Consider the following 23,526-nt stretch of genomic DNA (forward strand, 5'->3'; position numbering starts at 1 on the left):
CACAGTCTTATTCAACCTATTTATAGCCTGGTCCAAAAAAACATTCTAGTCAGTATGTTTAGTTCATATCTCCATGATAACACTGAGGGGGTGAATTTTTTTTTTAGCAGGGCAGTTTTTATTTTATTGGAGGTTAAAATGTTTGAATAATTAGGGGCGCGGCCTCTTTAGTGACAGCTCACCGCGGACTCTCACCTAGACTCGGAGGCTAGTTTTCAGGATTAGCATGCTATCTCCGTCATCTTGACCTCGAATGCGTTCATTCATATTGTTCATTCCGGTGCCAAGATACCTTGCTCTGCGGTCAATTGTACCAACTGATCGTATAAAAACTAATGAGCTACGAGCTAATTCGGTGTACGTCACCTCCCCCCGACGTCAGATCAATGCTCTTTTTTTTTTTTGGTAAGAGGAAATGAGGCGAAGTCAAACTATGACAAGATGGCGACGCTCATAAACCAAGAGATTTGGGCTGTGTCTCAATTCAGGGGACGCATCCTTCGAAGGACGCGGTCTATGAAGGTGTGGCCTTTGTAGACCGTGAAGACCGGATCGAAGACCGAACGAACGTTTTTAAATGAGACGGCCTGCCCTACGGAGCATTTCAAGTTTGCGTAACAAGCCGTTAATACCCTTTACCTTGCGTGATGACACGCCACTCCTGTCACCTAGCAACCCTGACAGCTGCGGTTCAAACCGGACGGCGGAGGAGAAATATGGAGCCGTTTTATATAACCCACTAAGATCTCCACTTTCACATAGATTACTTTATTCCACTGTCTCTAACGCCATTTCTGAAAAAAATCCAACGCGCAATGAATCTTGGGATACGTTTGGCCGTGAAGGATGCATCCGGTGTATCCTTCAAATCCGGGAAAAGAAGGCTGCAATTGCCGGCCGCATTTGAAGGAGCCTCCGAAATGGGACTGCCTTGACGCGTCGCAGGGACGCAATCGCCCTTCGAATGCACCCTTTGAAGGATGCGTCCCCTGAATTGAGACACAAGCCCATAACTGAGGTCTGCCCGGATGCTACATCCGTTTATATACTATCTACGGGCAAACTCAAATCGCTGGCAGAATTGGCGCTACCCAGTCTAGATTCAACCAGTAGTCGTATCAGACCACAAGACTCAGTTTAATTAAGGGCTTTTACAAAAATCACGACCTTGGATGTGCTGATTGTTGGAACGAGCTAAATCTTTGTTGTATGTGTGATTAATCAAACATATGCAAGTACATTAGTCCACTTGTCGGGAGTACAACGCACGGTTTCTTGCTGTGGATCAGCATCCAGAGTTGTGCGCAATCATACCGACCTTCCAAAACTGCGTTTAGCGATCTTTTCTTTTCTGCTCACAGGTCGGATGACTTCTGATTTATTTTGACATTAATGCCATTGCGCCGCTGTACGCAGGTTTTTATTCAAAGCAAAGTGGCGTGTTTCCACAAGACTGGGAGGGAGTGAGAATATAAACAGTTTCTAAATCCATTCATGCTTTCACAGGGGGGGCATGTGGTGATTCCGGGTACTACTATGTAGGCCTGCTTCAATTATCAGACAAAGCATTGCGCGTTTTGCCAGATGCTCCTAAATAGGCCTATACATTTTATTTTAATTTTTAAAATCGTTTAAAAATACATGGAATTTACACTCATCAGCCGCTAAACACGAGTATATCAGAATAAAGCCTCTGCTGCTGTGTTCTGCCTAGTGTTGACTCGTTCACGAACGAATCAGTTCGAATGAACGAATCGTTAAGACGAACGAACTGAACTGGTTCCTCTCTCTCGTTCGCTTCGTTCGTCTCGTTCGCCTCGTTCGTTCTCAGAGTCGACTCCTCCCAGACCCACTAGTCGCTGACAGTTCGTTCACTCACTGTGTGAGTGGTGAGGAGGGACCGACTGAGAGACGTCACGACTCACGAGAGCCAGCCAATCGTATGCTGTTCTAGGACTGAGTCTAGGACGCTCTCGTTGAATTTGTCAATGAGACACAGAAATCAACAGGTTTAATGGGGAAAAAACAAATGGGCTTAGTGAGCGAGCTATCTATTATTCACATTGGTCATCTGTTGCATGGACGTATTTAAAGGATGCATTGTACATATTTATAATTCGAAATTCGTCCCAGCCTTTATACCACATTTTTCACAACCTACCAGCTCTCGTTGTGAAGACTACTCACTGCGCAATTCGTTTAAATGGAAATCGCAACAGTATACTTTCAACATAAAGTGTACATATTTATCATTTGAAATTCGTCCCAGCCTTTATACCGGAACTCTAGAGTCTATATTGTAGGGACCCTGGGACATTTAAAGAGTTTGTGTGTTATGTGTTGCATTGTATTTCGTTGTCCGTTATGCCAGTTGTTCTCTGTGCATGCATTGGATGTTCTTCTTGTCAATCAGTGTGGGTGGCGAATCATCAGGTCAGCTGGGGGAGGGCCTTGGGAGAACAGGAGGGTGGGGGCTTGCACATTGAAGGGACCGGGTTGGGGGGTTGCCTGGGTAACCGGTTGTTGTTAGTGTGGCTTTTTGCCATTGGTTACGGGTTTTTAGTGACCTGGTTTGTCACCGGCGAGGTCATTACAATAGCGTATAACTGCGTTGTCTGATGACAGTTTAATGCATTTTTCACAATTAACCAGCTCTCGTTTTGAATGCAGTGTTAATTTTGGCAGCTAGATTTAGTCTTTGGCTGCACAGGGTTCTGTTTATGGGAGCCTAAAACACCCGGGACACCCACCATCATTGCTAAATCAAGTCTATTAATTTGCTGATATGTCAAACATTCAATAATCAACTACACCCCCCATCCCGCTGCGTTTGGTTAAAGTTGTAATGTTGACGTATGAGAATGAGAACGAGGGAGGCGCTGAGTCTGAGCCGTTCATTCCATGATTCTACCGGAAACTCGACTGAACCGGAAACTCGACTGAACAAACGAACGAACGAGGGGCTGAGTCTGACTGACTCAGAGAACCGTGTATGATTCGATTCACCGCTACCGGAAACTCGACTGAACGAACGAACGATTCGCGAACGACTCCCCTTGGCGAACTGAATCACGCGAACTGGTTCGCGGAAACGAATCAATAAATCCATCTCTAGTTCTGCCCTTCTTTCTGTGGCTCTGGGGTCCCGTGACGCATGGGGGGCGGTGCCTCATGACGCGCTGCTTTACGAACGGCGCACCGCCTCTTTACAACCCTGCTCTTCTGGAAACAATGTCCACACACGACTTTCGTTTGTAGACTAAAAAAACACACCAAGTTAGGCTACTTGAAGTTTGCCAGTGGTGGAACTAGTCGAATATATTCCGGGGTCCGATTTGGTGATATCGAGTAAAAGGGGCCAATAGGAAATCAAACTCATTCATAATAACAATGGCAGCACATGATTTTAATCTCTTACTAGCGACAGATTCATACAAGGTGAGTGACCCTTCTCTTACCGATGACTGACAGGGCTGTTCCTCTGGGTGTAGTAGGGTCTTGGTTGTGAGGAGGTTGCTTGTGGATGATGTGACGAAGCTTAAAGACAATAAGATAAACATGAGTGGTTTGGATGATCAGCCACGGTGTTCTGAACTTGGTTTAATAGGACCAAACCACAGTCAGTTGATCTCAATGAAAAAGGTCGAAATGCATCTGTATGTGGCGGGTCTTAATAATATCTGTTTCTAAACATATAGAATTATGGAGTTTGTAGGAGAAAGGGTGAACATTTGGGAGCATTGTTCTCTGAGGAGAATGACCTTAGCGATTATCGGAAAACGAAACACACGTTATGTTTCGTTTTCACTTTAGTTCGTCACAAAATGAAGGCTTCGCCGACCTCCATTACCTCGCTTCATATCTTCTGATGGCTTGTCCCGTGCCCCATGTGGGACCGTCCCACCGCCGGCATCGGTCACCTAAATGTCGGATGTCACGGCAACGTAAGCTCCTTCTCCGGTTTCCTGAAACCAAGTGGGCCCGATGCCTACTGGCTGACCTTTCAGGGGAACTGTTCCTGAGAGGGATCTGGTTCTGAGAGCGGGACCGGTCCTGGGTGGGGAATTGGTCCTGAGTGGGAAACCGGTCCTGAGAAAGAGGGGCCAGGACCTGAGAGGGGACCCGGACCTGAGAGGGGTTGAGGACCGTTCCCTGGACAGGAATATCAGGACAGAGTGATAAGCTGCTGATTGGGCATTGTGGAGAGCTCAGCTTCAGACCCGCCGGGCTGCCAGGGTTATGATCATTTCATTAACATATCATAATTGGATGCCATTCTCATTAGTTTGAACTTAAATGGTATTTGATAGCTTGTTTGTTGGGCTAGATGTATAGAAGGTAGTCATATAGTTTATATTCCATCTTTTGACGAACTAAGGTCTCACAAGTCTCATTAGTGTCCCAGTGTACTGCTGTTACCTGTGTAAGGACGCTTGTACAATTGTAGCGTCATTCTGAGGTGTGGTCAAGGCCATTTAAATGTAATGACCTTTATCTAATCACAAAACCAGTTGGCAAATTAGCCTTCAAATCGATGTACATAATGAAGCCTCTAAATGTACAAAAACATGTCAGATTGAAGCTATGAGCATTAGATGATGTGAAGGTGATATGATCCATTTGTAAAAATGTAATTGATTGTTGAGTGTTGGTGTAGTTTGGTCTTCAGGGTTGATGTACCCAAGGTAGTTTACCTCAACTGAAATGGAAACTTGTTTTCTAGAGAAATTTTGTGAACCCAGCCACCCGTTCAGATCTAGATGTAACGATGTAAACGGATGAACTCCTGCTAACAGAGCTATGTTGGGCGTACTTGTCGTCTCCTTAAAGAGTTAGGCCCACAGTGAATCACTTGTTGGTTTCCCCTCACGTTTGCATCATGGGACCTAGCAGGTTAATTTCATTAGGCCTTGTGCTGATTATCTTGCCACTCTGCATCCCATGATCTCAGGGCCTCAAACAGAAGCACCATGACAGCAGCAGAAGCTTTGGGGCCAAAGTGTTCAGGGTTTAGATGAGACTGTATGTGGACTCCGGTTCACATTCCCACATGTTCCTGGAAGCGAACAAATGGAAACCTAATTCATACGAGTTTAGATACCGTACGGATGTTTGTGTGTTGAAGGTCCCGATTTGTGTGGATTGCATTCCAGTTTTGTATTCGTCAACAACACTGTTGTTATCGACTCAACCATGTTGTCTCGGATCACTAGGTTAGGAACTACGGTTCTGTTTACCGTATTAAAGAGCAAACAGTGGCTCTCTGAGCTACCAACAACAAGAGTCAGGCCAGCACTCTAATCATTAAAGTCATTAGTTATAATACATGGTCTTATTCTGCACAGAGAACATAAAAAAGAGCCTTCAAACCCTATAGGTTTAGCATGCAATAACATGGTTCATTACTTCTCGGATTTTGTGGAACTTTGTTTCAGAAATTTAGGGGCAAATAAAAGTTTCCTAAAGAGATGTGTGATCATTATTTTTTTTATCCAGAGAAATGTCTGGGAATGACAATATGACACACTGCAACATGTCAATCAATCCATTTGCCATTTGTAAAGCACTTTTCATACCAAACAAAATGCAATCTCAACGTCTTCCCTGGAAACCCTTGCTAACCATCTTCTCTCTTCCCGTTCTCTCCTAGATCACGCACTACAAGCAATACCCTCCCAACGTCAGCAAGATCTATTCCTACTTTGAATGCCGGTGCAAGAAGGGTTCCCCGTTCAACGAGGTGGTGTTCTTTGGGCTCCAGTACCTGCTGAAGAAGTACCTCACAGGTACCTTTTTATATCAATTATTCAGACATTTTCATTGGCATGTATTGCAACATTTTTCAATAGTAAAAATAGATGGCACAGAGCACACTAATATACAATATAAACTAATATACAACATAATAGTTGGAGATAATGTCTGGTACTCTTGCTGCCCTTTTTAACCCTTCAGTAAGTAGAATGCAGATCTCTATTTCACCAGATGGCGCTGTTGATTTTAGTCCTAAGGTAATATTTAACAGAAATAAAGCAAAGAATACAAGCACACCTGACTGATAGCAACCCAAGTACTGTTTGGGGTCACTTCTGTTTTCACGTACCAGTGATTAGCCCACTATGGGGGGGCTATCGGGGGGGACGAGGAAATCATTTGTGAAATGACAAAAGCAACTATCGTTACAATAGACCTTTACTGTACACACACACACACACTAATTATCGCTGTCTTGTGCGCTCTGAAGATAAATATTGGCAATATTTATTGAAGCAACCATATTTTGTGGCTGCAGGACAGGTTGAGAGAGAGAAGGTTCAGCAGTGAGCCTGCCATGGAGTTGGGCAATATATTACTCTTATTGAAAGAAATGACTAACCCTAACCCAAATAGAGTTGGGCAATAACCCTAACCCTTACTTACAGGATGCTTTCACATTTGATGGTAGACTAATAAAATGAACAATTATCCCTTGGTCATCCTCTTTACATTATTAGTCAAATATTCTGGTCCTGCACTGGTTGTTCTTGGCTCTGTGTTCCTCTCAGCACCATCTGTATGTGTTCCCTCAGGTGCTGTGGTCACGGAGGAGAAGATCCAGCAGGCCAAGGTCTTCTACCAGATGCACTTCCGCCAGACGGTGTTCGACGAAGACGGCTGGAGGAAGATACTGGAGGTATGAAAGGCGGGCCTTTCTCTCTATGCTCTAAGACAGATCTTAGCCTCCATTTAGCCTTGTTACAGTATGTGTAGTTCAGCTGTATTTCTCAATAGTTCAAAAACACATTAGATGATGTCAGTCCTAATAAATAATGATTACATTAATTTTAAGAACCATAGATACCTTTATGATCCTCTTCGACAAAGACAGCATATGCTGTGGTAGCTAGCCTAAGAGTTAGTTGATACTGAGAGGAACGGGAGGGGCTGTGAGTGAGCCCGAGGACAGACGGTATCACTGCTTGTTCACTAAGTGTGCGAGCATCCTCTTTCCTCAGAAATACGACGGCCGGCTCCCCATACGGATCAAGGCCGTCCCTGAGGGCAGCGTCGTACCGCGGGGAAACGTTCTCTTCACTGTGGAGAACACGGACCAAGAGTTCTTCTGGCTCACCAACTACGTAGAGGTACGGTCACCATGAGGGCTGTGTCAGAGGGAAGACACTGTGGAGTAGTTAAATACACATATTGTGGTGAGCTATGGGTACGCAGCCTTTCATAAAGACATCAAAAGTTGGTCCTTTAACAATATGCTCTGTGCGGCATCATCATCATCATCATCGTCATCATCGTCATCATCAGGGGAGTCCGGCAGTCTTTGAGTTTGTAGCGGGTATGTCTGGACTGAGTTCAGGTTTGAACACTAAAACTGGCACCACTGAATAACCTAAGACCAGCAGGAGCGTTTGTGTTGAGGGACACCAGTGGGCCGCTAGATGGTGTAGTATAGTGTGGGGCACTACACTAGATGGTGTAATGTGCTGCACCACACTAGGTGTGTAGTGTGGTGAAGCACACTATGTGGTGTACAATACGACTTTATTAATCCCACTATGGGCAATTTGTTTGAGTGTAATGAGTGTAATGTGTAGTGTGCTTCACTGCACTAGATGGTGTTGTGTGCTGCACTGCACTAGATGGTGTTGTGTGCTTCACTGCACTAGATGGTGTTGTGTGGTGCACTGCACTAGATGGTGTTGTGTGGTGCACTGCACTAGATGGTGTTGTAGTGTGGTGCACTGCACTAGATGGTGTAGTGTGGTGCACTGCACTAGATGGAGTTGTAGTGTGGTGCACTGCACTAGATGGTGTATGGTGGTTCACTACTGCAGGACCGCTGACAGCCTAGATGGGCTCCCTACACTGGTCATATGCTGGTCATTTACCAGTATAATTCAACTCCAATTACACATTATTTACAGCTTGAAATAAAGACAAGTTATCCTATTTTTGTTCTTCTGTCTTGTAATGTTGTGGTCATTGTAACAATGTACTGCATTATAATTACATTTGAACCATTCGGTTGAGGCTTTTATCCAAAGCGACTTACAATAAGTGGCCTTCATTTGTCGACTGAACAGAGAATGCCCGCTTGAATAGCAGCCTAAATGTATTCGTGTTTTGCATATGTAGGCTTTAAGTAAAGCACCTCAACATGTTACTACTCTCATGAAAAGGTTGTAGTGTTTGCTTTGGTTTATTGTCCAGCAGAAACCAACCACTCCTACCCTGTGGACGTCAGAACACCGAGGCCATATTAGTCGGTTGTCAATGGTGATGAATGAATCGATCGAGTGGGGGACAAAGTCTTTAGAGTGGCGTCATATGCCATGTCGACATCATCCTTTCACAATAAGCCACGGCTAACTACTCCATTCGTTGAATCGTAAAGGGTCACCTCGGTGTGTGTGAGGTTTTGGTGTGCCGTCTTTCACTACTTGATCTTGAGAAAGGTGTGAGCGTGTTAATGAGTGACCCTTTGCTCTTTTCACTAAACCAAATAGTTGTGAATACATGCTCCAAATACCTTTCAATGTATTTTAGTATTTGGTATAATGCATGAGCCTGGCTATATTTTAATTTTAGCTGCATCTGTAAAGATAACGTTTTATTGGAGTTCTGTGATTGCCTAGTGTTGCGGTTATTGTTACATCTACATGCATTATATTTACATCCTAACCGTTTTTTCGATGTGAAGCAAGTCCGTTGATACACTCCAACTAGAAGATACTGAACATGGCAAGGGTGCTCCTCTGCCATCCAGGACAGGGTGTGTGTGTGGTGACGGCTGGTTTAACCTGTTGCACACTGATTACTCAATGCGCAACAGGTACAGGCTTCAACCATTCATCATCCACACACACTCCCACACAATAATTGTATCAAAAGTGACAATGCAAAAGTTCTGTTAACAAACCTTAGTTTAAGTAAAACGGCAATATATCCCAGTCTAAAAGGCCTGCTTGAATAGAAGTAGCATAGTTAGGCTATAGTTAATCTCAGTGGACTGACAATATGAGGACAAAGCTGGAGCTATGAATAATTCAAAGTCAATGTAGTGTTAGTTTTTAAATAATAGGCCTACTGTACACTTTTCTTTTTTTTTAAACATGGTGATTTTCTTTAAGCTTCTCCTCCTGTGTGGGATGGGGGAGGGGGTTGAAAAGGCCGAAGAACACAAGAGGCACTTCCACTTACTACTCTCGCACATCCTTCTCAAGGCAAAGTTATGAAAGAGGACTGAGACCAAGGGCGTAGGAACCGGGGGGGACGTGTCCCCTCCAATATCGGAGACAGGCGCATTTGTCCCACCTAAAAATTATACCGGATCTGTCAGGTTTCCGATATGTGTCCCCCCCCAATGTTAAACTCACTCCTACGCCCCTGACTGAGACAAATACATGCCCCGATATATAAGGTAGAAAACTCACAGTTAATATGACAGTTGAAGACAGTCTGTTCCTTAAAAAAACACAGTAGCTTCAGTTTTTTCCAACAAACTCAGCAAGTTTTGAATTAAATTGTGGATGGGGTCTGATGTTGATACCAAATATATGCTGGATGCCTTATTAAGGAAACATGTTACGGTCTGGCTGGAAAACGGATAGCTGACAGAAGGAACCTTTTTTGGGAAAAGGTCAAAACGTCACAATTGATTTTTACATCAATCGAACTGAAACCCTGATGTTATGTCACCAGCTGTGAGTGGGTTTAGCCATTAAAAACATTTTGAAAATCTCCCTTTGCCTCTCTTTTAGTGACATCACAAGTGGAAGTGTCCTTCCTAGATGTATGCTGGTTAGATCCGTTGACCAGCCTACCCAGTGAACTGTAGCAAATGTTACTTTTCTATCGATCATACATCTAGGTGGACACGCCCACTTGTGATTTCACTAAAACACAGGAAAAGGCAGATTTTCCAACGGTCTGTAATGGCTAGACCAACTCCCAACACTTGACATTATATCATCCCTTTAATACAGGCCTGTTGGGTGGCCGTCAGCTAGAAGTCCTTTGAGTTACGACATAAAATTGATTATTTTTGCAATGTTTCATGATTAAGCCAGCGCTTGGAGAATAACTAACTTCCCTCCTATCCCCACTCCTATCCTCACTCCTATCTTTACTCCCATCTTCACTCCCTCTCCTACCCTCTCTCTCCACTGGCCAGACCATGCTGGTCCAGATGTGGTACCCTATAACGGTTGCCACGGTGTCCAGGGAGTTCAAGAAGATCCTGGCCAAGCACCTGCAGGCCAGCAGTGGGAGCACCGAAGGCCTGGATACTCGGCTGCACGACTTCGGCTACCGCGGCGTCTCCTCCCAGGAGGTGGGTTCCAGGACAGGTGTCGGATAAAGTTTTATGTGAATGGTGCTTACATCAATGCCTTGTTTGTCGAAATGGTGGTCAATATTAAAAAAATGTCCACAAATAACTATAATATAAAAACATAACTTAATGTATGCACATATTGTAAGTCGTCGGCCTGTCACAAAAAAAATCCTTATCCTAGCTAACTTTGTTGTATAAAGGGAATTTTTTAACTTGCTATTGTTAGTGCTTCGCACTTGGTTATTTGCAGCACTCGAGTTGAGGGGGGATGAGGGGGGAAGTCATCCCCCTTTGGAATTAAAATGATCAAAATCATCCCCCTTCTGAAACAGCCATCCCCCCTTCCCATCCCCTGTTATTTTATCAATTAATGTGGAAATATTACCACTATTTCATTATAGTGGTTTCCTTTTTCAATTCGGCGCAACGTTACTTTTCCCAGGGACAGATTTAACAGCGACACTGCCTTCTCGGGCAGTATGCTATTGCGCAAGTACGCAGGCACGCTCGCTGCGTGCCTGCGTGCTTGCGCGATAATGCCTTCACGAGCTCTCATTCCACACCGTACGAGACAGACACTGGTAGCGTGAAGCTGTCTCTGCATCTCAGACATCGCTTCCGCAGACAACTCTCTCCCCTTTTCTCCCTTTCATTCCAACCCGTGAGCAACCCTAGTCTCCCTTCTCTGCCGAATGCATTTTTGAAAAAAAAATAAGAATCAGTTTTTAAAATCCTTAAAAGTGATGCATGCCTCGAATCGTGTGATGCGTCCGTTTTTGGGGATAAAATAATTTTATACCAAAAAATATATAATAATATAATAATACTACTACTACTAATAATAATAATTATCACACCATTGGTCTCCCACCATATGCGCTGTTATCAGCACAAATGATCTGTCCCTAAAAGTTAAAATCCACCATCCCCCCTGGCTTTTTTTTACAACTCGACCGCTGGTTATTTGAACATCCTTACTGTACCGACAGCGATATATTGTTTCTTTCTTCTGCCAAATGTACTAAATCTAAGTCACTTTGCATGAAAGCGTCTCCTAATTGCCCCAAATTTAAATGTAACATAATTAAAAAGTAAATATGGTACTGCAATCAGCTGTGGCAGCCATTTTGAGCTTGTGCTGTGTAATGGTCCTCGGGCCCTGACCCCAGACCTGTGGCGTGTTGACTCACCGTAACGCAATCCTCTCCAGTAGGGCCGAGATCGTTTATTGGCCTGTGGCATGTGCCACCGCGACCACTGACATTCCATGGCCGTTTAGGATCGGTAACTGCCGTTCAGGTGGAACGGCACATGCCGTTCAGGAACGGCACATGCCGTTTAGGAACGGTAACTGCCGTTCAGGAACGGCACATGCCGTTCAGGAACGGCACATGCCGTTTAGGAACGGTAACTGCCGTTCAGGTGGAACGGTAAATGCCGTTCGGGTGGAACGTCATATGCCGTTCTGGAACGGTAAATGCCATTCGGGTGGAACGGCATATGCCGTTCAGGAACGGTAACTGCCGTTCCCAACAATGGTATATGACACCAGCACGTATAATTTCAAGACAAGTATTGCCGTAAATGTAAAGCTATATATATTTGGTCTTTATCGACACTATATCACAACATAACGCCATAAGTAAAGGGATTTATACGTTTCTCGTGTCCGTTCTGTTGTTAGTATATGTGCGATCTGTTTGTTGTTGCTTTTGAAATGACAGATGCTTTTGAAAACAGCCAGACTTGCTCCGGTGACGGTAGTTAGCCTAGCCACCTAAACAGGTCTGACTAATCGATAACAGAGATTTAGAGCTATAGTCTATGACTACAGAGGCAGGTCCCTATATCTACCATGGGGTGGAACTGTAGCCTTTGGCTAGACAGTCATCCATTTTTCCACTCCAATTTTATCAAGGTGTCCTAGTAGCGTAGCCTATACAGCCTACTGTATGACTGCTTCAACTCATAACTATTCAATAGGCCAAATATTAAGTTTTGCATTTGTTCTTGTTGGTGTTTAACCAACAAGAACCGTTTTTCCGCTGGCATGCCAATTATGTTAATCGGAAGTTCCATTTCCTACTGGAACCACAGTTTTTCCGCTGGCATGCCGCTCATGTGAAATGGTAATTACCAGTTTATACTGGCACCTACCGTTTTTCCACTGGCATGCCACTCATGTAAAATGGTAAGTAGGCTACTAGGGATGTGCATTTCTGGCAAAAATACTATTCAATATTCGCTGAGAAGTATTCGAATAAATCAAGAACCCCCCACGCACGCACGCACGCACCTCGGATACACGCACACACAATGACACAGGGAGAGGCTTGTTGATTTGTATGAAATCAATCAAATTGATTAAAATATCGTTATTTATTTTACTGAACACAGCCTGCATGACGGTGAACTGGACACGTCTTTAAAAAACGGTAAAAACGGTAGGTGCCAGTATAAACTGGTAATTACCATTTCACATGAGACCCTAACCCTAACCCTATATGCCATGATACCACTGTATCATGTCGGTATAGAAAGGTTTATGACACTGGATCAGTGTTAAATGATAGGAACCTGTAGGCCTACTTCAATTTTTGGGTTAAACACCAACAAGAACAAATGCAAAACTTAATATTTGGCCTATTGAATAGTTATGAGTTGAAGCAGTCATACAGTAGGCTATATAGGCTACGCTACTAGGACACCTTGATAAAATTTGAGTGGAAAAATGGATGACTGTCTAGCCATAGGCTACAGTTCCACCCCATGGTAGATATAGGGACCTGCCTCTGTAGTCATAGACTATAGCTCTAAATCTCTGTTATCGATTAGTCAGACCTGTTTAGGTTGCTAGGCTAACTACCGTCACCGGGGCAAGTCCGGCTGTTTTCAAAAGCATCTGTCATTTCAAAAGCAACAACAAACAGATCGCACATATACTAACAACAGAACGGACACGAGAAACGTATAAATCCCTTTATTTACGGCGTTATGTTGTGATATAGTGTCAATAAAGACCAAATATATATATAGCTTTACATTTACGGCAATACTTGTCTTGAAATTATACGGAGGAGGCGGGGCGTGCTGGTGTCATATACCATTGTTGGGAACGGCACTTACCGTTCCTGAACGGCATATGCCGTTCCACCCGAACGGCATTTACCGTTCCAGAACGGCATATGCCGTTCCTGGACGGCATATGTCGTTCCACCTGAACGGCAGTTACCGATCCTGAACGGCAAATGCCATGGTATGTCAGTGGTCGCGGTGGCACATGCCACAGGCCAATAAACGATCTTGGCGTCTCTCATCCCCTCTCCTGCTGCTCCCCAGTCAGCAGCTCTCGGAGGAGCCGCTCACCTGGTCAACTTCTGCAGCACTGACACGGTGGCAGGACTGCTGATGGCGCAGCGCTACTACAGCTGTCCTATGGCCGGCTTCTCCATCCCGGCAGCGGAACACAGGTATGTGTTGGAGCCGTGGCACCAAGCCGTGGTACGTGGTTCTGTGTCACCGCTAAAGTGCAGCCTCAGTTGTGGTCAAGGAGGGACATATGGAGGTTTGTTTAAGCTAGCTAAACACCGTAGCTAGCTCACTTTGGTTTCTCAGACGCAGAGACCTACGGAATTGTGCAATGGAATTAGACGTCATATGAACCAATCAGAAGGCTTGATTTGAGCTTCCTGTTTTATAAATACATATATATTATTCACACAGACAGCGATAGTATGCACTTTCACGCTCCCTATCTCTAAAGGTACAAAACCTCTGCAATATTGTAATAGAAACCTGTATGGTGTTTGCAGAAAATGAAATGTTTGTGTGTTATGGTAAGTAGATAACAGCATCAATAGTAGCCGATAACAACACACACTAATAACACTGTAAAGCTATTCTTTTATTGGAAGATCAAATGTATGCATAATGACAGTGTCTACATCAATGCTTCCTGGCCGAAATGTAGTTAATTGAAGGTCACATGGCGTCTCATTCTTCTTGGTCTTTTCTTAAAAGCACCATCATCTCCTGGGGGCGAAGCAGAGAGAAGGAGGCCTTTGAGCAGATACTAGAGCAGTTCCCCACCAGCCCGGTGTCCGTGGTCAGCGACAGTTACGACATATTCAAGGCCTGCAAGCACATCTGGGGGGAGAAGCTGAAGGACCGCGTGATTGAGCGCTCCGAGGACTCCTGTCTGGTGATCCGGCCCGACTCCGGGGACCCCACCGAGACCCTGCTCCAGGTACAGGCCTTACCGCCTGGATCTGCTGCTGGAGCTCAGGGGAGAGGAGCGTACTGCATTGTGGGAGGGAAACAAGATAAGATACCATGGTCACGAAGTAATCCCAGATGGAAAACACAGTGGGTGTCACAGCAGGAATTCCTTGCCTGATCATCATCCTCAATTTGTATTTTGTTCCACTCTCAGAATCAATTCACAATACACGCTGAATACATACGTTGCATTATGTTATAATCATAATGACTTGAACTCTGGTTCAAATATATACGTATGGAAGACAAGCTGAAACATCCTGTGTGTGGACACAGACTGAACACCAGTGTCTGCAAATGTTTCAAATCCACCCCATGTCGACCGGCCCCTGTAGAACTACGCTTAACTTTAAAATAGTAGAAAAAGAGTAGATTTTTACTTAAACGGGACATATTTTTCCTGAGATTTGGGGAGTTGTTTTGGGTCTCTGGTGCTCCAACATGCATACAAACTTTGAAAAAAGTCTGTATATGAGCTTTTGAGTAAGATATACCTTTCTGAAAGTACGACCTACAGTTACCAAAAAAGGGAGTCAGTTTCGGCGCACCCTCCTACGTAGGATGGGGCACAGTTGAATATTACCTCCCACTTCCCCATTCCCGCCCAAACCCGCTTCGGCGGAAGTCCGGAGGAGGAGACATGGAGGAGAAAGGGATTGTACTCCCGGAGCTGACCTGCCAGACTGCCACCGAAGCTTCGGCGGCAGTTCAGCTCCCGTAGTACACCCACCGGAGCGGCCGGAAAGCTTTAGCGGCAGTTCAGCTCCCGGAGTACACCGCCGGAGCGGCCGGACTGCCGCCGAAGCTTCGGCGGCAGTCTGGCAGGTCAGCTCCGGGAGTACAATCCCTTTCTCCTCCATATCGCGGTTCATGGACTTCAGAGAGTCAAGGCCAAAGTTTCTTCCCCCCAATTCTTCTCAACCATGGCCGAGATATCCCCCACTACGAGTCTTTACTTGTTGTGGAAGTACCAGAGACGTCAGACGCAGTCTTTATGATTCAAAATATCATCCGAAGCGCACATAGCTTTTGGCTGTGATATTAGATATAATGTTATATAAATACCCATATATAGTAATATTATTATTGTTATTATATTATTATATTATATTATATTATATTATATAGATATAGAGCTCCAGGAGTCCGCAAACAGCAATAATCCCTTCTCCTCCATGCTGTGGTTCAGCCTGACAGCTCATTGGTCAATGGGCAGCAGCTAATTTGCATTAAAACTACAGACACCAGAAACAGCGCATTTTGAAGGAATTGAAACATAGGGGAATAGCGGTAGGCAAGATTTTTTTTCCTAAAAGCTATTTCCAGCAAACAGCTTCAAAAAAATGTTTTCTGGAACTCAAATACTATGTTTACTTGTTGGGAAAACACCATAATATGTCTCCTTTAACAAAGCTACAATGGGTGTACAGTCCATGTTTTAGTTTCCGAGCCTTGTACCGCCATGGATTCTAATAAGACTGTTTGCCCTGAGCTAAATGGTAAATGGTAAATATACTGCATTTAAATAGCTCTTTTCTAACCAGTAGCCACTCGAAACGCTTTACAATATTGCCTCACATTCACCCATTCATGCACACATTCACACACCCACGGCAGTGTCAACCATGCAAGGCGACATCCAGCTCATCAGGAGCTGTCATGGTGAGGTGTCTTGCTCAGGGACACCTTGACACTCTAGCTAGGAGGAACCAGTGATCGAACCAGCAACCTTCCGGTTACCGGCCAACCCGCTCTACCTCCTGAGCCGAATGCCGCCCTGTGCTCTAGTGGCCTACAGCATGGCCTTTAGTGACCCTTCATGTCACTAAAGGCCTTGTGTTGTCTCAGGTGATCCAGATCCTGGAGGAATGCTTCGGCAGCTCGGTAAACTCCATGGGCTACAAGCTGCTGCCGTCGTACCTGCGGATCATCCAGGGGGACGGCATTGACCTGGGCTCCATCGAACAGGTCGCTGCAAACGCTTTTCTCTGTGCCCAGCATCTCATAAAGGCATACTATTAAACTACCCAGCACCTCTAGGTATCTTAAAGGCATAGTATTAAACTACCCAGCATCTCTTAAAGGCATAGTATTAAGCTACCCAGTATCTCTTAAAGAAATAGTATTAAACTACCAAGCATCTCTTTAAAGGCATAGTATTAAACTACCCAGCATCTCTTGGTATCTTGAAGGCATAGCATTAAACTACCCAGCGTCTCTTAAAGGCATAGTATTAAACTACCCGGCATCTCTTAAAGGCGTATTAAACTACCCAGTCTGCGTTCCCTCTGACCCTGGTGTGTACCTCCTCTGCAGATCCTGCAGAAGCTGAGGGATGAGGGCTGGAGTTCGGAGAACGTGTTCTTCGGCTGCGGCAGCGCCCTGCTGCAGAAGATCAACCGAGACACGCTGAACTGCGCCTTCAAGTGCAGCTATGTGGAGAGCAACGGCCAGGGGGTAGGTCCAGGCCGGGGCGCTGAGGGCTTCTCTCAGAGATGGAGCCTGACTGTGTGTGATGAAGAAAAACTTATTTCTAGGACACGTCGGCCAGCAAAATATTTGAATTAATATTAGAGCATTATCATGGGAAAGTACGGGCAGCTAAGTTACCAAGGATACATTCAGTAAGACAATGGGTGACCAAGATTCTTAAAGGGGAACTTTTGCATTGTGGGTAGTAAATGCAAAGGTAACAAAGAGTGGGAGTGACAATCCTTGAGAGTTTAGAATTTGTCATGGTTGAGGTGTCATGGAGAGGCCAAGTAAAAGGAGACATATTATGGTGTTTTCCCAACAAGTAAACATAGTATATGAGTTCCAGAAAACATGTTTTTGAAGCTGTTTGCTGGAAATAGCTTCTCAGAAAGAAAATTAGCTTTAATGCAAATGAGCTGCTGCCCATTGACCAATGAGCTGTCAGAGTGAACCACAGCATGGAGAAGTGATTGTTGCCGTTTGCAGACTCCTGAAGCTCTATATCTATATAATATAATTTATTATAATATAATAATAATAATAATAATAATAATAATAATAATATTATATAATATATAGGTATTTATATAATGTTATATCTAATGTCACGGCCAAAAGCTATGTGCGCCTCGGATGATATTCTGAATCATAAAGACTGCGTCTGACGTCTCTGGTACTTCCACAACAAGTAAAGACTCGTAATTGGGGTTATCTTGGCCATGGTTGAGAAGAATTGGGGGGAAAGGAACTTTGGCCTTGACTTTCTGAAGTCCATATTGAACCGCGATATGGAGGAGAAAGGGATTGTACTCCCGGATGTGAGCTGCCGGACTGCCGACAAAGCTTCGGCGGCAGTCCGGCAGCTCAGATCCGGGAGTACAATCCCTTTCTCCTCCATATCGCGGTTCAATATGGACTTCAGAGAGTCCATATTGCAGCTCCCCCCGCCGGAGCTGCTTCTGAAATGCGTGAACATCTCTGCCAGCGCTCGTCCGCTGGTCCACAAAATCTTTGCTATGCTCTGGTTGGAGTGGGGTGGGGAAGTGGAAGGTAATATTCAAATGTGCCCCCTTTCTACGTAGGAGGGGGCGCCGAAACTGACTCGCTCGTTTGGTGACTGTAGGCGGGCTACTTTCAGAAATGCATATCTCACTCAAAAAACCATGTACAAACATTTTTCAAAGTTTGTATGCGTGTGGGAGCACCAGAGACCCAAAACAACACCCCAAATCCCAGGAAAAGTGTTGTTTTCATAATATGTCCCCTTTAAACTGCAATACATTATGGGGGAAGTGGGTATGTCTGAAAGTATGTGAGGGTGGGGCAGCACGACAGTTAAAGCCATCTATGCAACAAAGATATCAGTCAATGGGCATGGCCTTAGTATCAGACTTTGTGGCTACAGTAGCAATACAAATGTAATCTATCTTAACACCTCTCAGTCAGAGGGAGGAAGGGAGGTAACTGTAGGACCAATGATAATGTATAAAATACATTGTAAATTGACTAGTATTTATATATATAAGCATGGTTAATCTAATATTTTTATAATTATAGTTATGATTAATACTTCCACGACAGTGTGGCTCTCTCTGAGATGGAGCGGGCTCCTGACTCTGTGGTTCTTATACTAGATGGACGTGTACAAGCTGCCCATGACTGACCCCTCCAAGGGCTCCAAGAGGGGCCAGCTGTCCCTGAGTAGGAACTCTGACGGCCTGCTGGAGACGCTAGAGAAAGGGGTGGGCAAGCCCGAGGAGGTGGGTCTCGTTCACTTTCTATTCCCTTCCTTATCACTGAAATAAGAACCAATGTCTGGGTGGGAGCTCTACCAAGGAGGGGGAGGAGTTATCTCCAGGGGAGGAATTATCTCCATGCTGACAACCCATTGCAGCTGTGTGATGTGTGTGTTGTGCTGCATGTAGTCTGGTTTGGGTCTGAGTCCTGAGCGGTGTGGTAGGATCAAGGGCGCGGCACACCGTAGTGTTGTGCTACATAGCGCAAGAGAAGCTCCACCCTCCCGGAGCAGCCAGCGCCAACCGCTCCCTGACGGAGCGCCACACATCCACCCTTTAGCGTAGCCTCACGGTGTCAACACTACAGGAGAACAGGAAGTGAAGTCAGAGCAGGATGGTTCAGAAAACAGGTTTGTGCAGACGAAACATAAACGGAGGATTATGCTACTATTTTAACTACAGTGAGAAAATTAACAGATGTTTGAGATCATTGAAGACAGACTAATGTGTTGAAACCAAAATGGTTCTAGGTTACCCTTAAGGTTTGATGCAGGCTGAAGTTAACCAGATTGACCGACCTACCTTCTCCACCACCTCCTTGTAAATCCCTCTTAATCCTTTAGATGGCAGCAAAGTTATATCATCAGCCTAATGAGGAGTTACTTCCTACTCTGTGACTTTTATGTTTTTTTGTCTCTTTTTCATGAATGATTATCTCTTGAACCCGATTGTGTGTGTGTGTGTGTGTGTGTGTGTGTGTGTGTGTGTGTGTGTGTGTGTGTGTGTGTGTGTGTGTGTGTGTGTGTGTGTGTGTGTGTGTGTGTGTGTGTGTGTGTGTGTGTGTGTGTGGGGGTGGGTGGGTGGCCTTAGAGCACCACTACCGGTGATGGCCCACATCATGTCTTTACACCTTTCAGAATGCATGATAATAAAGTTTTACACTCGGCCCCCATTAAAGCATGTTCATAAAAGTTATGATGGGAAATATTGGAAAATTGTAAGCTACAATTTTGAAGTTAAAAGGATAGTTTCTTTAAAATATGCTTTTTATCGTAATATATTTTGAGTATAATAAGGATATTTGGGTTGGACTGGTAAAATCCCTTTGACTATTTGTAGGGTTGTCCCGTGTTGTTTGTACCCAGTGCTCTTGTTGTGTACCGCTACACCATGTTGGGGTCAATCCCAGCGCAGAGTGGCTGCAGCGTCCTGGAAGGTGCATTTTGGGAACACTCCGAAGCGAACTGGACAAGACGCTGAGCTATTAAAGTGCTTTACCTTGTTATTAAACGGCCATCCCTACACATCAGCTGCTCGTTGGCTTCTCTTCTCCCAACATTAAGATTATTGTAACTTTGATACATGATTAAAAAAGGAGAAGGTGATCTGATCGTCTTTACTGTCTCTTCTCCTCCTCCTCAGGACCTCCTGGTTACTGTTTGAGAGGGGTTCCTCTGATGCATCCTCTTTGCTTTCTCAACCCCCTCCTCCTCAGGACCTCCTGGTGAAGGTGTTTGAGAACGGCTATCTGCTGCAGGACTACTCTCTGGAGGAGATCCGCAGGAAGGCCCAACTGAATGAGGGGGACGAGGTGGCCCCACCCCGGCACAACGGGGAGCATATGGGGTCCGGGGGGGGGCTCCACATCCTCAACGGACAGCACTGACAGGTGGGGGATGAAGAGCAGCCTGAAGCCCTTTTCTATGGCTGCATCTCACTAGATGTTCAGTGTGTGCACAGGATGTACCCATCACCACCATTCCCCTGTGATAATCAATAAGGAATTGTTGTTCCACCATGACCGCAATAATCCAAACTCAGGGTAGATTTATGAATCTATTTCGTTCTTCCGTTTGTTTCTTTCTTTCTCTCTGTTTTTCCTGTTATTTAAAATGATGACGACAGTAGTGTTATGTACTGGTGGTTTCCCGTAGCAGCCCTCTATCGGATGTTTAATGGAGCCAAGACCAAGATGTGCTTTGCTAGGCTGCGATGCCTTCTAATGTTTGCTTTAGTGCAAAATGTTGATGGAGTCAACCTAGATCTCAGATGTCCTGATGTGCGTTTAGCGTTGTCTTGGACGGACACTTTCTCTGTTCAGCATCACAAACGTGCCCTGCTTTGGTATGAAAGCGAAAAGGCTTACTGACATTACTGGAATTGAATAATTTTGAATCTGTATTTTTGTATGATTACATGATAGAAGAGGTTTTTATCTTTGTGAATTTTGTCTGATTTTAGTATTCATCATCCTTCCTTAAGAAGCTTTGTCCTCTGCCATTTATATTCAAATGTGTGGAAACTGAGTAATTGTACTAAAGACTCGCTCTGTATCAGCATTTCTTTAAAGAAGCGGTTCTTCTTTAAAGCAGGAATATGATGTAGTGTGCGATGAAGCCCATCGCCACGCAGTCCTGCAACAGGAGGACTGATGAGAACTGGTGTCTGCAACAGGAGAACTGGTGTGAACATGTGTCTGCAGGGGCTCACTGGGAAATCCGAAGAGCACCTACCTTTTCAGAGGATTTGGATTACACACTGTCTGGTTACTCGTTTATTCATTTTAAAGCACAAACAAATAGGTAAAATGCCTAAATTAACATAAATTAATACTAATTAAAACATTAAAATACAATTCTACTTTCAGTTATTGTGTGTCTTTTTGTCAAAGTGAAATCGTCAAGCTGGGACCGATGGAAGACCTTCATCGATACCAGTTTTTTATTAAGCTGTGATCAAACTAAAAACGTCCTAAACTTCAGCTATAGTCATCCAAATAGGTTAACAAGAAATCAAAAAAACACTATTTGTTATTACACTACTGTTAATGCATCCACAAGGATCTTGAGTTTCTGTGATAAATCTTCCTGCTACTCCAATAGATACACAAGCTAAACTCACAAAACAGTCATTGGTTGACCACAACGGCCATCCCTTGATGTGCTGAGCAAAGCAAAAATATCTAGTCCAAAAAGGTACCATGCATAAAACCTGGTATGGCATAAACCTGCAGTAACTGATGTTACAAAGATTTATATATATATTTATATATATATATATATATATATATATATATTATAAACAAGTTTTTATTCAAAGAGTACAGATACAGAATAATAGACAAAGTCATGTCGGATTGCTCTTGGGCTATCTAGTTTTTAATAAATGCAAAGACGTCTTTGCTTTTCTTATTACTCTGCATCGCCTTCACCTAATAGCGCGACATAATCAAAACATTAAACCCATCCCTTTTCTTAATTAACTCATCAAGCCCCGCCCACGGCCAGCGCACAGGAGACTCGCGGCGTCCTGAGCGTCTAGACGCTTCTCAGACGCGTCCCGATCCCCAGCGAGCGCCTGGCCGACCGCCGCCGAGGTAAAGAGCTTCTCTGGTTGTTATTCACCTGTACCGTGTGTCCATGTGTGTTGAAGTTTCATTGCGAGCTAAGGCTTCATAAAGGGACTAATAAACGAGTAGGCCTGCGAACTAAGGTAGGAATTTCCTACAGTGGTTGTATTGTAATGTTTACCTTCTTCCACTTACAATCATTTTATTTTTTCTTTGGAATAACAGATATATAATATAGAAAATAGCACCGATTTGTTATTGAATAGAGGCATAGGTGAAGGAGAGATAGAGATCAGTGACATTAAATAACGGAAAAATTGATTACATTTCTTAATTGGTCACGTACCGTTGCTGGTTGTTTTTATTCACATTCAAGTCTAAAGGACTACTGTAGTCTATATCTTTATTTGAATGTAACTTTCACAATTTATTATTCAATGGCCTTTGGATCTTATTGATAATGGAAGGACGGCTTGGTATTCATGTTACATTTAAAAGTAGGAAAGGCTGTGTGTGATTGAAGAGGTTATGACCTTTCTCAGTATTACGGGCAGGATATGTTGAGGCCGCCCAGTGGTTATAATGCCAGGGATTCTACTTGGAGCCTAATCTCCTCACAAGAGGAGGGAGGGATGGAGGAATCACACGGTCTGCTGCTGCCTCACGCCTGATAATCTGCTCCCCTTTTGGACCTTCTATAACCATAGGCCCAGGAAGGATTTGAACCTCCAGGACTGAGGCAGGGTGAAGCCCAGTGCGGGCACACTGCTCATGTAAGGTCTAAGCTGTGAGAAAGCTCTTCAAAACATTTGGAATGAAAACCCCTTACATTACGTGTTTCCAATTCTTGCTCAAGGGAAACCGATAACTATTAGTACTATCACTTTTCCATTGGTCTCTCTGTCTATTTGTCTGTCTGGTGTAGTATATTGCTGCTTATGGTTAAGATATGCTTTCTATGAATAAATGCATAGTCAGTAGCAGTTAAGGGATGTTTAAAGAGATGGCCTGTGTATGTTAATGTCATGTAAAGGGATGTTTGGAGATGGCCTGTGTATGTTAATATGTCATGTTAATATTTCCATGTTAAGGGCTGTTTAAAGGGATGGCCTGTGTATCTTAATATGTCATGTAAAGGCCTGTTTAAAGGGATGGCCTGTGTTTGTTAATATGTCATTTTAAGGGGTGTTTAAATAGAAGGCCTGTGTATATAAATCTGTCATTTTAAGGGGTGTATGGATATGACCTGTGTATGTTACTATGTCATGTTGAGGGGTGTTTGGAGATGACCTGTGTATGTTAATATGTCATGTTTATGTGACTATGTTAAGGGGTGTCGGAGGCACACCAGCGCCACC

At 44.2% G+C, this 23,526-nt stretch overlaps 1 protein-coding gene across 1 annotated transcript; it reads left to right on the plus strand.

Annotated features, from left to right (window-relative positions):
* The first annotated feature begins 3,214 nt into the window (after positions 1-3,214).
* On the plus strand, positions 3,215-21,426 carry nampt2 (nicotinamide phosphoribosyltransferase 2). Its single transcript, XM_079748491.1, has 11 exons — positions 3,215-3,438; positions 5,651-5,786; positions 6,570-6,673; positions 6,996-7,124; positions 10,169-10,327; positions 13,670-13,800; positions 14,351-14,576; positions 16,457-16,576; positions 16,925-17,065; positions 18,718-18,843; positions 20,315-21,426. Exons 1-11 carry the CDS (start codon positions 3,391-3,393, stop codon positions 20,483-20,485), a joined length of 1,491 nt encoding a protein of 496 aa, XP_079604617.1. The 5' UTR covers positions 3,215-3,390; the 3' UTR covers positions 20,486-21,426.
* Positions 21,427-23,526: the final 2,100 nt, after the last annotated feature.

Source organism: Pollachius pollachius, assembly GCF_949987615.1.
Source record: "Pollachius pollachius genome assembly, chromosome: 12".
In the NCBI taxonomy this organism is placed as follows: domain Eukaryota; kingdom Metazoa; phylum Chordata; class Actinopteri; order Gadiformes; family Gadidae; genus Pollachius; species Pollachius pollachius.

Bases quoted from the DNA above. Each gene is read 5' to 3' on its own strand.
- nampt2 (XM_079748491.1), top strand. From the start codon at position 3,391: ATGGCAGCACATGATTTTAATCTCTTACTAGCGACAGATTCATACAAG. The intron at 13,801-14,350 runs GTATGTGTTGGA...TTTTCTTAAAAG, and splicing joins ATCCCGGCAGCGGAACACAG to CACCATCATCTCCTGGGGGC. The intron at 18,844-20,314 runs GTGGGTCTCGTT...CCTCCTCCTCAG, and splicing joins GGGTGGGCAAGCCCGAGGAG to GACCTCCTGGTGAAGGTGTT.